This window comes from Perca fluviatilis, chromosome 9 (assembly GCF_010015445.1).
Source record: "Perca fluviatilis chromosome 9, GENO_Pfluv_1.0, whole genome shotgun sequence".
NCBI classification, from domain to species: domain Eukaryota; kingdom Metazoa; phylum Chordata; class Actinopteri; order Perciformes; family Percidae; genus Perca; species Perca fluviatilis.
The window spans coordinates 4,934,496-4,946,553 of NC_053120.1; the positions used below are offsets into that span (position 1 = coordinate 4,934,496).

A 12,058-nucleotide genomic window follows, 5' to 3' on the forward strand; every position below is an offset into this window, starting at 1 on the left:
TACCAAAGGATTTTATTCAAGGACACTTTTCACGGAGCTGATAAGTAGCACCCCATAAACATGCCTTCTGCATGGTTACCTACAAAGTCACATTCATGTGCAAAGATGCATAAAGATTATCTAAAATGCATTTTGTACATCCAAACAAATATATCTGTTGATAAGATAATTAAATTATGTACTCTGTTATTTAGATTTCACGTTCGAGTGTGCTTTTGTAATCAGGCGATATCTGCAACTTCACCTTCGCGGGTCTTTTTTTGGGGGGTCCTTGACGTGGCATCAATAACAAAGATGGCGGAAACGTTTAAAGCTTCTTAAGTTTTCCTGTATATTTCGAAGTTTAGAATGATTATATTTAGTCTATAAGCAGACTGTTTCATCTATGCGTTATTCTGGCTGCGTTGTTTGGGGTATTTGATGTGTGAAGCTGAACAATGAGCGGTTGGGCCGGTTTTTCTGAGGAGGAGTTACGGAAGATGCAGCAGAAAGGTAACATTTCCGACTGCTAATGTTGAGGCTAGAAGGGATACAGCTACGGCGCCGACAGTTCAGCTTAGGAACAAGAGTGTGGTTTGGATGAAAACACTCACAGAGGAACGAACACGCGTTTCCTGGGTGAACGTATTAAAAAAAAAAACTATATATTCTTATATTAGCCTAGGTGAAAAATTGGCGTGGCGATATCGAGGGAAATTTTGCGTAACTTCCGGTCGTAGCTGTATCCCTTCGAGCAACAACCCTAATGTTAGCCGGACTTCATGTTTAGAGATAGATATTGTTATAGATAGATGGATAATATCTATCGCTAAACATGAATGACATCACATACTTCCTAAACAGGGTGATAATATAACAAATAACAACAACACAAATTCCACATGAATAATATGGACAAGGAAAGAAAAGATACAAAATAAATTAAATAAAAAAATCTACATGAATGTACTAAGGGATGTAGACACTTGCAGGTAAGGTGCTCTGTGGTAGGGTGCTCTGTGGTAAGGTGCTCTATGAGAGTGTGTGTCATGGTGGTAATGCAAATATTAGGGGTGTGCAGAAAAATCGATTCACATTCGAATCGCGATTCAAGCTCTACTGATTTAAAAAAATTATTCATTTTCTTTAATACAAAAATAAAATTATTTTATTTTTTGTTGTACGTCTACTCCAATCACACGGGAAAAGTAACTACATTTACATACTGGGAATCGTTTTTTTAATCGAGAATCGTTTTTGAATCGAAAATCGATGATGGGTCGAATCTTGGGCCTAAGAATCGTGACATTTTCTGAATCGTGCACCCCTATTAAATAAGTCCAATAGTGCAATGACGCTTACATTTGGTCTGAATCGTTGTACGTACAAACGTGTGTACAGACTCCGCTGGGTCCGCAGCAGCAGCCCGCGGACGGAAGCCGCTTCCAGCCAACCGGAGTCGGCAGCAGATCCAACGGGAGAAGGCTCTTCAGTTAGCCGCTCAGAAGAACGCTGGAGCCGCGTCTCTCTGCATCCCGCCAGAGCAGCAACTTACCAAACCGCCACCGGAGCAGCAACTCACCAAATCGCCACCGGAGCAGCAACTTACAAAACCGCCACCGGAGCAACAACTCACCACACCGCCGCCGCCGGAGGAAGCGGGAGCTACAGCGGTCGAACAGGTGGTGCAGCAGAACGCCGTCGAGATAAAGCCGGCTCCAGAGAAGGAAACCCCGGCGGTCAAAGAGCTGGAGATACAGGAGGTGGCACTGTTAGTATGTTTTTATCATATATTAATCAAACTGCCTTTTAAAGTACACATTTTTGGGGAGCGTGCCTATGTTCCCACATTTCTAAGAATCTTTTTTTTTTTTTTTCACTGAAAATTAGGCCCTATGTTCCCACCGCCCTATGTTCTCAGATAAAAAATTCAAAATTCAAAATTAGGTCATATGTTCCCAAATTTCCAAGATTTTTTTCCAATGTTCCCACATTTCCTTTTTCATAAATTTGTATCGGATTGTATCGCCCTTTTTCCCAGTTTGGTAGCCAGTTACACCCAACCTATTATCCAGTAGCAATGGACTACAGATGGAACGTTACCCTAACCCTAACATAGAGCCTAATTTTAAGAAAAATCTTAGAAATGTGGGAACATAGGGCCTAATTTTAAGAAAAATCTTAGAAATGTGGGAACATAGGGCCTAATTTTAAGAAAAATCTTAGAAATGTGGGAACATGGGGCCTAATTTTAAGAACAATCTTAGAAATGTGGGAAAATAGGGCCTAATTTTAAGAAAAATCTTAGAAATGTGGGAACATAGGGCCTAATTTTAAGAAAAATCTTAGAAATGTGGGAACATGGGGCCTAATTTTAAGAACAATCTTAGAAATGTGGGAACATGGGGCCTAATTTTAAGAACAATCTTAGAAATGTGGGAAAATAGGGCCTAATTTTAAGAAAAATCTTAGAAATGTGGGAAAATGGGGCCTAATTTTAAGAACAATCTTAGAAATGTGGGAACATAGGGCCTAATTTTAAGAACAATCTTAGAAATGTGGGAACATAGGGCCTAATTTTAAGAAAAATCTTAGAAATGTGGGAACATAAAAAAGTGGCTTAAAAGTGATTTTAGTTCCACAACTTAAGCACTACTTTTTAAATGCGTTTTTTGCGTTAACAGACACACAAAATATCCTGCCGCATTTTTCACAATCTGCAAATTGTTTTGCCTGTAACTTAATTTAAATTTACTTCAGTAAAAAAACTTAAACTGACATTTGTTCATGTACCTAAACATCTCAGACAAGAATTTGTAGAAATACGATCTTCACCAATTTAAAAAAACAACAAAAAACATCAAATTTTTCAGTAGCCACTCTGTAATCAGAGGAAGAAACATTTTTTTTTTCTTTCCACTAGTCTGAAAGAGATTGTTACAGAAGCAAATTTGGAAAAATTATGATTTGCCTTTAAGTTTCTGCCCTTAAATTCTCTGTGTTTGATCACAGACGGGAACAGACGCGTCTGGAGCAGCTGCAGCAAGAGCAGAAGACAATGGAAGAGAAGAATAAACGCAAGAAAGCTCTGCTGACAAAAACCATCGCCGAGAAGTAAGTCTGGCCGTGTTGGTGCTGAAGGGAGCAACCAAGGGGGTAAGCTTCGCTTCAGAACTCGAACCTCCTATGGCGCCATTTTGATGCTACCAAGCCATCACCTTCCCGTTAGCATTCCATTGACTCCCATTCATTCTGGCGTCACTTTGACAGAGAATAACTTTACATCTGAAGCGTTTAAAGACTCTATTTATTCATTGTTTATTTCTAAAGAAACGCGACAATGTATAAAAGGCTCCGTTACCTTGTACCTCACGTTATGGCTCCGTAGCAGACGCTTTTATAACAATAGGCTAACGGTTGGGTCATAACCACGAGACTTACTGTCACACAGTAGAGGAATTACCGTATAGTACAGGAGAAGCTCACAGGCAGTTTGGACTTACATTAGCTGTTTAGGTTTAATTCCTAATGTTAACTAGCATGTTAGTGATCAGTAATTAGCCTGTGTCTATGTTATCTCCTTACATATACCTACGCTCTCCGTCTCTGTAAGATTGGGAATGACTGAGATTTCTCTCGGCACAGCTACCAGAAGACTTCACACTTTCAGACAGGTTGCTCACGTCACATCTACGTTGTCTCTCTCAGTTGGAGGCTGCGCAGTAATGCTCAGCGCTCACCAGAAAAGTGCTTCTAATATCCTTCACTGGTCTCCGTCCAGAGACACGGGATCTGATGGTCCATTTTATATACTGTCTATGGGAGCAACGTGTTATGGTTAGTTAACCCTCGTCTTGTCTTCCTGCAACTTTTAGTTTTACTGGGTCAAAATTCAAACATTTTCTTCATCGTTTTGGTCGTCTTTTTCGACCCTTTTCCCAAAGTTTTTGTCACTCTTTTCCCCCCGACGTTTTTTTTTCCGTTTATTTGCAATTCTTGAAGCTATTTTGTCAACATTCTTTTAACTTTTTTTTTGTTAACCCTTGTGTTGTCTTCCAGTCGAGTCTAGGTCTAGGCAACTAAGTTTTTCAGGGTCCAAATTTTGACATTTTTGTCACTTTCAATCTAAGTATATTTTTTGTAACTTTTTTTTCAATATTTTTCTGCACTATTTTGACATTTTTGTATTTTGTTCTCGTTTTTTAAGCTCTTTTTGACATTTTTGTCACTTTTTTCAACGTGTTTTTATAAAAAAAAATCCTTCAAACGCTATAAAAATTTAACCCTCAAATTAAATTTTTTTCTTTTTGAAAAGAAAAAAGAAAAGAATTCTGGTATAGAAACTTTGTAAAATGGGTCAAATTTGACCCGAGGACAACAGGATGGTTAACACCAAAAAGATGAAATGTTTTTTCTTTTTTAGAGTTTGTTTAGGGCTGTGTATCGGCAAGAATCTGTATCGCAGCACATGGGTCACGAGTCAATATATTGCAATATATTTCGGTACTGTGCATAAGGCAATATATTGGGATTTCTTTTTTAGTCTATAATATAATTTTTGAAAAACTAATATTTAAAAAGATACATGATGTGCATAAAAGTCAAAGAAGTTTACTTTAGGTAAACAACTCAGTACACAGAAAATCAAACTGCCAGTTTGGGATTGTGGTTCCCAGGTTCTTAGTGAGCTAACGTTGATATGCTAAAGTAGGCCAAAGTTCAGCCATAGCTACGTTGTTAGCTTCTAGCAAAAAGGCAGGCCCTGTTAGGCACTGCTAGGCCCTGTTAGGCACTACTAGGCACTGTTAGGCCCCGTTAGGCACTACTAGGCCCCGTTAGGCACTACTAGGCCCTGTTAGGCACTGCTAGTCCCTGTTAGGCACTGCAAGGCCCTGTAGGCACTGCAAGGCCCTGTTAGGCACTGCAAGGCCCTGTTAGGCACTGCAAGGCACTGCAAGGCACTGCAAGGCACTGCAAGGCACTGCAAGGCGCTGTTAGGCACTACTAGGCCCCGTTAGGCACTACTAGGCCCCGTTAGGCACTGCAAGGCCCTGTAGGCACTGCAAGGCCCTGTTAGGCACTGCAAGGCCCTGTTAGGCACTGCAAGGCCCTGTTAGGCACTGCAAGGCCCTGTTAGGCACTGCAAGGCCCTGTTAGGCACTGCAAGGCCCTGTCAGGCACTGTCAGGCACTGTCAGGCACTGTCAGGCACTGTCAGGCACTGTTAGGTACTGTTAGGCAAGGACACTAGTGGTGTGTCTCAGCATAGCCATCTAGCAGTTGGGGGTTTAAACACAACATAAACATGAACCACTGTCTTGCGTGAATATTTTTGCACGTAAACCAAAAAAATTAAAAAGTGAAAAAAATATCGCGATACTTAAAGGAACACGCCGACTTATTGGGACTTTGTCTTATTCACCGTAAACCCCAGAGTAAGACAAGTCCATACGTACCCTTCTCATCTCCGTGCGTGCTGTAACGCTGTCTGACGGCTCCGGCATTAGCTTAGCCTAGCACAGATCCTGCAGGTAACTGGTTCCAACTAGCTTACTGCTCGAATTAGATAGTGATAAATAACGCTAACATGTTCCTATTTATTATGTTGTGATTTGTAAGTCATAGCGGTAATAAAACAACGTAACATGAGACACCGCCTCTTCTAACCGTAAACAAACCGGGAACTATATTCTCAGACAGGCTTGCGGCGTAGCATATCACTCCGCGCACTATATTCTTCCACCTGAGAATATAGTTCCCGGTTTGTTTACGGTTAGAAGATGGCTGTGTCTCATGTTACGTTGTTTTTTGTACACGCTGTGACTCTACAAATCACAACATGTAAATAGGAACATGTTGGCGTTATTTTGTCACTTATTCGGAGCAGTAGGATTACTGGAACCATTCACCTGCCTGTTCTGTTATGGGCTGATACCGCTGGAGACGTCAGACAGCGTTACAGCACGCACGGAGATGAGAAGGGTATGTACCGACTTGTCTTACTCTGGGGGTTACGGTGAATAAGCTAAATTCCCAATAAGTCTATAAGTGTATCGATTTCTCTTCTTACCCCCCTAAGTTTGTTATCGTCCACAGGTCCAAACAGACTCAGGCGGAGGCTGTGAAGCTGAAGAGGATCCAGAAGGAGCTCCAGGCCCTCGATGACATGGTGTCCAATGATATCGGCATCCTAAGAGGCAAGATAGAACAAGCCAGCTGGGAATACTCCGCTGCCAGGTAGGTAGAGAGAGAGAGAGAGACACAACACCAGAAAATAAGAAATTACAAAAAAATGCACGTTCTCATCTTTTACAGCTGCTCATAATAAAAATGATTTTGGTCAATACTGAAATCTTAACACGATTACTCGTTGACTTTTGGAAAGCTGTTTCATTTATTGTACCCCGCAGGCTGCCTGCCTCGGAGCCCTGCGGAGCTCAGTCAGGGCAGCGGCATTTGGTAGTCCAGTAACCCAGAAAGGGTGACTTTGCGCTGGTCGTAGAGCTCCGCGGGCTGCCGATATCTCTGCCCGAGTAGCAGTGCTTCGGCTGTAGCCTACTTCCACTCAATATAGTCCTACGTCAATATCTACCTAGGAAATCGTCTAGTCTTAATCTGCATTGCTATTTTTACTCGTCGTGAATACGCAGGCCACAAGAAGTAATTAGGTTTTGTTGTTGTTGGGTCACTTTTACTCACGACATGCTAACGGCAACAAAGGATTCCTTCATTACGCTAAGCTAGCGGCAGCGCGGCCGGACTAAGACAATGCATGCACTGAGACAAAAATGTGTTTGCCCGCCTATATAAATATAGAGGAGACGGTGAATAACCCTATTTCAACAAACGGTGGTGTATTCCTTTTAAGCAAGTGCCAGTGTCTGAGAATCAGGCTTCTCCTGAACTCCTGCATCGTTACATTGTGAATGAATGAACAGGCAGCTCTATGTGCAACGTGTTTGCCCAAGGGGCCCCTACAACCTAAGATAACGGGGATCTTGCATGTTCATTGCATGCCACACAGATGATTCCGATAAAACGTATTAATTTTGCGGTACAGGTACAATTATGGTGCAAATGCCTGGTGAATATGTGCTGCAAGCAAGCAGAGACTTTAGAAACTCATCATCTATCTGCTCTCATGTTGTGAAAATACAGCCAAAAAACTCCCCCTGAAAACAACTGGCCCTCAGTGTTGCATCTGCCAGTGTATTCTGCATCATGTTATGTTTATTCTGAGGGGGTTTGGTTGGTCGTTAGCAGCGAAAACATTGTGAGAATTTGGTTGTAAGTTTCTGACATTATCAGAACTTTGACCCCCGGGTAGCGTTTGGTTTACAAAGCTCTAAAGCAGCTGTGGTTGTTGCCAGTGTTTTTGGATTGGCAACCAAAGATTTCACCACATACAGTGTATCTCACAGTTGTCAACTCTCGTCAGACACAGCCCAGATTCACATAGTGTATAGGGGCCCTATGTAGCTATGTAAGCAAAATAATGAACAACCTATATCTGTGTGTTTCTCTCCAGTGTTTCCTTTAGGATTTCTTTTTAGCAGTGGGGGCAGGTCTGTCTGAACTAACCTCTGAATAGTTCTACTTGTTGTTAAACTGCAATGTGAGCAGCCAACCCCGATGCGTTATGTCTGCAGCATCATTTAAAAGGCAACCGCGGCTCCATTGTGCGTCTGCCCTACTTCTGGTACCGTGGAGGCAGAAATTTTGCCAAGGCAAAAAAAAAAGGCAAAATCAACATAGAGGTTCTGTTGGAGGTTTCTGTCTGTTAAAAGGAAGTTTTTTTTGGGGGAATTGTTGGGTCTCTGTAAATTATAGAGTGTGGTCTAGACCTACTCTAACTGTAAAGTGTGCTGACACTATATAAATAAAATGTAACTTAAAAAATAGAATTAAACATGCCACAGTTTAAATTGAACTCGCACATGTTGACTGAGATTGAGCAAACGAGCGCTCTACTGATTGAGTTCATGTCGACATACGTTGAAATACCTTTTTCAGGTTTTAGGGGCTCAAAGACACTTCCACATGGCGACCGATGAGTTGGCTGATTGCTGGGGCATCAGTCACACTCATGAGTATGTCATTTAAGGGCCACTAAGCTCTCAGGACTTTATCAAATCATCTTAGTATTTGACACGGACAACCCAGTCAGTGTGATTTGAATAAAAAAACTAAACATCACTGTGAGCACTTTATTTGTAACTGAGAAGAAGTGACCAGGTAATGAACTGGACATCCACTGTAAATGCCGCCCCCTGCAGCTTATTTCCAGTATTCATGTAACCTGTTTTGTCTCTTTTCCCCCCCCATCACTTGTAATCCACTTGTGTTCAGCAGACACAGTCCGGCTCAGATGTTCTGGGGAGTCTGTAACTTTGCTTCAACATACAGAGACAAATAAAGCATGATTACAAAATCTGGAAACATTAGCTACATCTTGAAACATAATACAAGTTTTTCTTTATCTACACTTTTAAATATATGTAGCACTGAACCTTCACAGCAGCCACAGACGGTACAAAGCCAGTACATAGTTTTATATTGTGTTTGGTACCGACATTGATCCAGTAAAGCTGTGTTTTGACTTTGTTTGTGGCAGTGATTTCCCTGTGCAGCTTCGCGTCGAGTGAGATTATCTCCGAGTCCGTCACACTCTTCGTTACAAATGTTTGTATAACGGGAAGAGGACCTGACCTTCGCACACTCATTTCACTGGATTCTGTCATGATTATGTTGATATAATCAACCGTTGAGATTCTGCTCAACATTAAAATCCCCGAGGTGAAATGTTTGACATCTGTTTAGTTCCCGTCCGTGTTTCCCCAACAGCGAGGCAAGTTCTTCTCTTCGCAATTTAAACAATGTTTCTGCGTTCAGACCCTGTGGGAATGACCCGTTTGTGCCAAAACCGTATCCTGTTTTTAATACAGATGCCAAACATTTAACAAAGGTGCTTATAGTATGCTCATTTCCAGGTTCATAATTGTATTTAGAGGTTTTATCAGAATAGGTTTACATGCTTTAATTTTCAAAAAACACCATATTTTTGTCGTACTGCACATTGCTGCAGCTCCTCTTTTCACCCTGTGTGTTGAGCTCTCGGTTTTAGCTACAGAGTGAGACATCTCACTTCTGTTCCATCTTTGTTGGGAGTTGCACATGTGCAGTACCTAGGTAAGGACTACTAGCCAGTCAGAAGCAGAGTATGAGGGCGTGCCCTGACAGTACCTAGGTAAGGACTACTAGCCAGTCAGAAGCAGAGTATGAGGGTGTGCCCTGACAGTAGCTAGGTAAGGACTACTAGCCAGTCAGAAGCAGAGTATGAGGGCGTGCCCTGACAGTAGCTAGGTAAGGACTACTAGCCAGTCAGAAGCAGAGTATGAGGGTGTGCCCTGACAGTAGCTAGGTAAGGACTACTAGCCAGTCAGAAGCAGAGTATGAGGGCGTGCCCTGACAGTACCTGCATAATATGAGCACCTTAACAAACATTTTCAAATGTTAAATGTTGAAACTGTGGAAAACAAGAATTTGATTCTGATCAGACATGAGTCATGTTTCCATCAACATATTTTTGTGCTCATGTTGAAGTATCAGTAGGTGGTTTTGCCTTTTTCGAAAAAGAGTTAATGCGCAAAGTGGCCAATGGAAACGGCTTTGCTGAAATAAGTTGTGACGTAGCCAACATGTAACTCCCATGACCATAGTCCCGGTATCCATGGGATGGGGGACGGATCGGGATACGGGTCCCATCCAGTGCGCCGTACACACAACAGGGCTCATATGTTTTGAAAAAATCTGGAAACGTTATGGAATTTGAAAAATGCAAATCCCAGGCCTGGAAAGGTTTTGGAAACATAAAAAGACACAGAAAGTTTTGGAAAAGTCATGGATTTTTTTTTTTTAACACAGCATAATAATATGTGATTAAATGTATTTTCACGTCGTCTTAACCTCAGCGTTGTATTCGGGGAGAGATATTACGACTCCCACTATGAACCACAGACATTATCATTCATTTTATAGTTAAACCTCTGAGGGGAAACTTTAACACAGATTAGTATTCTTATTGTATAATGTCGACTGACATTTTCAGGAACACAGTCATGGAAATTTGCCGAAAAGTACTGGTTAAAATGCGTATGAACCCTGACACGAGCTGCGTTCTCCGTGTTGCCAGATCTCGCGAGAGTTCGATCCCGAGACAGAAACACGTCTCAAACTAAGTTAATTTTCTCCTGATGTGTCTGTCTGAAAAATGCCGTTTTTTTAAAGGTGCTCTAAGCGATTTTGGGTGACGTCACTTCTTGTTGACGTTAAAAGTATTGTCAAACAAAACGGAGGCTAGCTCGCTCCTCCCTCCCTCCCGGTCTCTAATCTGAAATACATTTTCTGGATTATTTCTTTCTTCAATCAGAGCAATCAGAATTTCTTACTTCATCTTCTTTTACCTTGTGTTGTCTTTCCGTCGACTGTGCAACTTTTAGTTTTTTTTTAGTTTTTTTTTTCAACGTTTTGGTCGTCTGTCACTTCTCCTGATTTATTTATTTATTTTTTTTTGAAAGGCTTTTTCGAAAAAAATTTCGGATGTTTTAGGCGATTTTTACGCGCTTTACTTTTTCTTTTTTTTTTTTTTAAGCTTTTCCCAACATTTTTGTCACTTTTTTTTTCCCCACGTTTTTTATTTTTATTTTTTAAATTTTTGTCACTTTTTTCAACGTTATTATTTCTTCAAATGCTATATTTAATAAAACACTCAAATTCAATGAAAGTAGTGAACTGATCATTTATTTTACACGTGCAGACTGTTTTGGTTGACCAAATTTCAGATTTAGAAACCTTTTCGAAAATTGGTCAAATTTGACGTGTGTCTGCATGTGTGCATTGGGACTATGGGAGTATGGGTATGTATGTTGCAGCAAATATTCTATATGAACTGAAACACTACTGTCACAGAAGTTATTAAACATATGTAGAAGTGAGATTATTATGTCCAATGCAGAGTTGGCATAAATTAGAGCCCTGTTATTTAGTGTCTGTGTCCCATTTTGTTCCCTCAGAAAGCGCTACGAGAAGGCGGAGGCGGAGTACGTGACGTCCAAGCTGGACCTGCACAAGAAGACGGAAGTGAAGGAGCAGCTGACGGAGCACCTCTGCGCCATCATCCAGCAGAACGAGCTGCGCAAAGCCCACAAGCTGGAGGAGCTGATGCAGCAGCTGCAGCTCCACGCCACCGACGAAGAGAGGGGCGGCTGCGCCGAGACGCAGAGAAACGGTCCGGCAGAGAGCGGGGAGGGAACGGAGCGATCAACCAAAGACTGTGGACCCACAGAGGAGGAAAAGGGCCGGGGGGGCGTCCTGCAAGAGCCCCACCCGGTGACCGAACCACCCAAGACTGAACAGAACTGTAAAACTCTAGAAAACGGTGTTCAGAGTGAAATCGTGGCCTCCTGATGCTCAGAAAACTAGATTTAAATGTCTGGACTTTATCATGATCACACATGTCGTACTGTAGGGATCCATATGGAACACTAACGCTAATGTCAATGTCTCCACTAATGCTGTCGGCTAAGCGATGCTCGATGCTGTAGCATCCAGGGCTGGGTATCCAATAGGGATGCACCAAATCCAGATTTTTGGGGTTCGGCCGAATACCGAATCCGCTGGTGAAGATTCTGCCGAAACCGAATACCAAATCCTACTCTCATCCTCAGTCCGTTGAAGGTGCAGTAGGTAAGACTCATAAAACTAACTTTCTGTCATATTTGCTGAAACTGACCCTATGTTCCAGTAGAACTACATGAAGCAGGTACTTAAAAAAAAAAAAAAATCCAGCTCCTCTGGCTCCACCTACAGCCTGTAGTGTGATTTGCAAAAATCCACCGCTCCCTGTTCAGATGCACCAATCAGGGCCAGGGGGTGTGTCTAACTGCGTGTCAATCACTGCTCATGCACACGCATTCATTCTCCCTTGTGGGGGGAGGGGCTTAGGAGACCGTTTTGGGCTTTAGTGGACTTTTTGATCGACTTTTTTGGCTAAGTCCTGGATCTTCACAATCCTACCTACA

At 41.9% G+C, this 12,058-nt stretch overlaps 1 protein-coding gene across 1 annotated transcript; it reads left to right on the forward strand.

The window, feature by feature from the left end:
* The first annotated feature begins 265 nt into the window (after positions 1-265).
* gorab (golgin, rab6-interacting) lies at positions 266-11,812 on the forward strand. The gene is made up of 5 exons (XM_039812508.1): positions 266-492; positions 1,381-1,750; positions 2,992-3,093; positions 6,075-6,215; positions 11,051-11,812. Exons 1-5 carry the CDS (start codon positions 438-440, stop codon positions 11,442-11,444), a joined length of 1,062 nt encoding a protein of 353 aa, XP_039668442.1. The 5' UTR covers positions 266-437; the 3' UTR covers positions 11,445-11,812.
* Positions 11,813-12,058: the final 246 nt, after the last annotated feature.

Coding starts and splice junctions, on each gene's coding strand:
- gorab (XM_039812508.1), top strand. CDS start 438: ATGAGCGGTTGGGCCGGTTTTTCTGAGGAGGAGTTACGGAAGATGCAG. Junction 3,094..6,074: donor ACAAAAACCATCGCCGAGAA/GTAAGTCTGGCC, acceptor TATCGTCCACAG/GTCCAAACAGACTCAGGCGG. Junction 6,216..11,050: donor TGGGAATACTCCGCTGCCAG/GTAGGTAGAGAG, acceptor TTGTTCCCTCAG/AAAGCGCTACGAGAAGGCGG.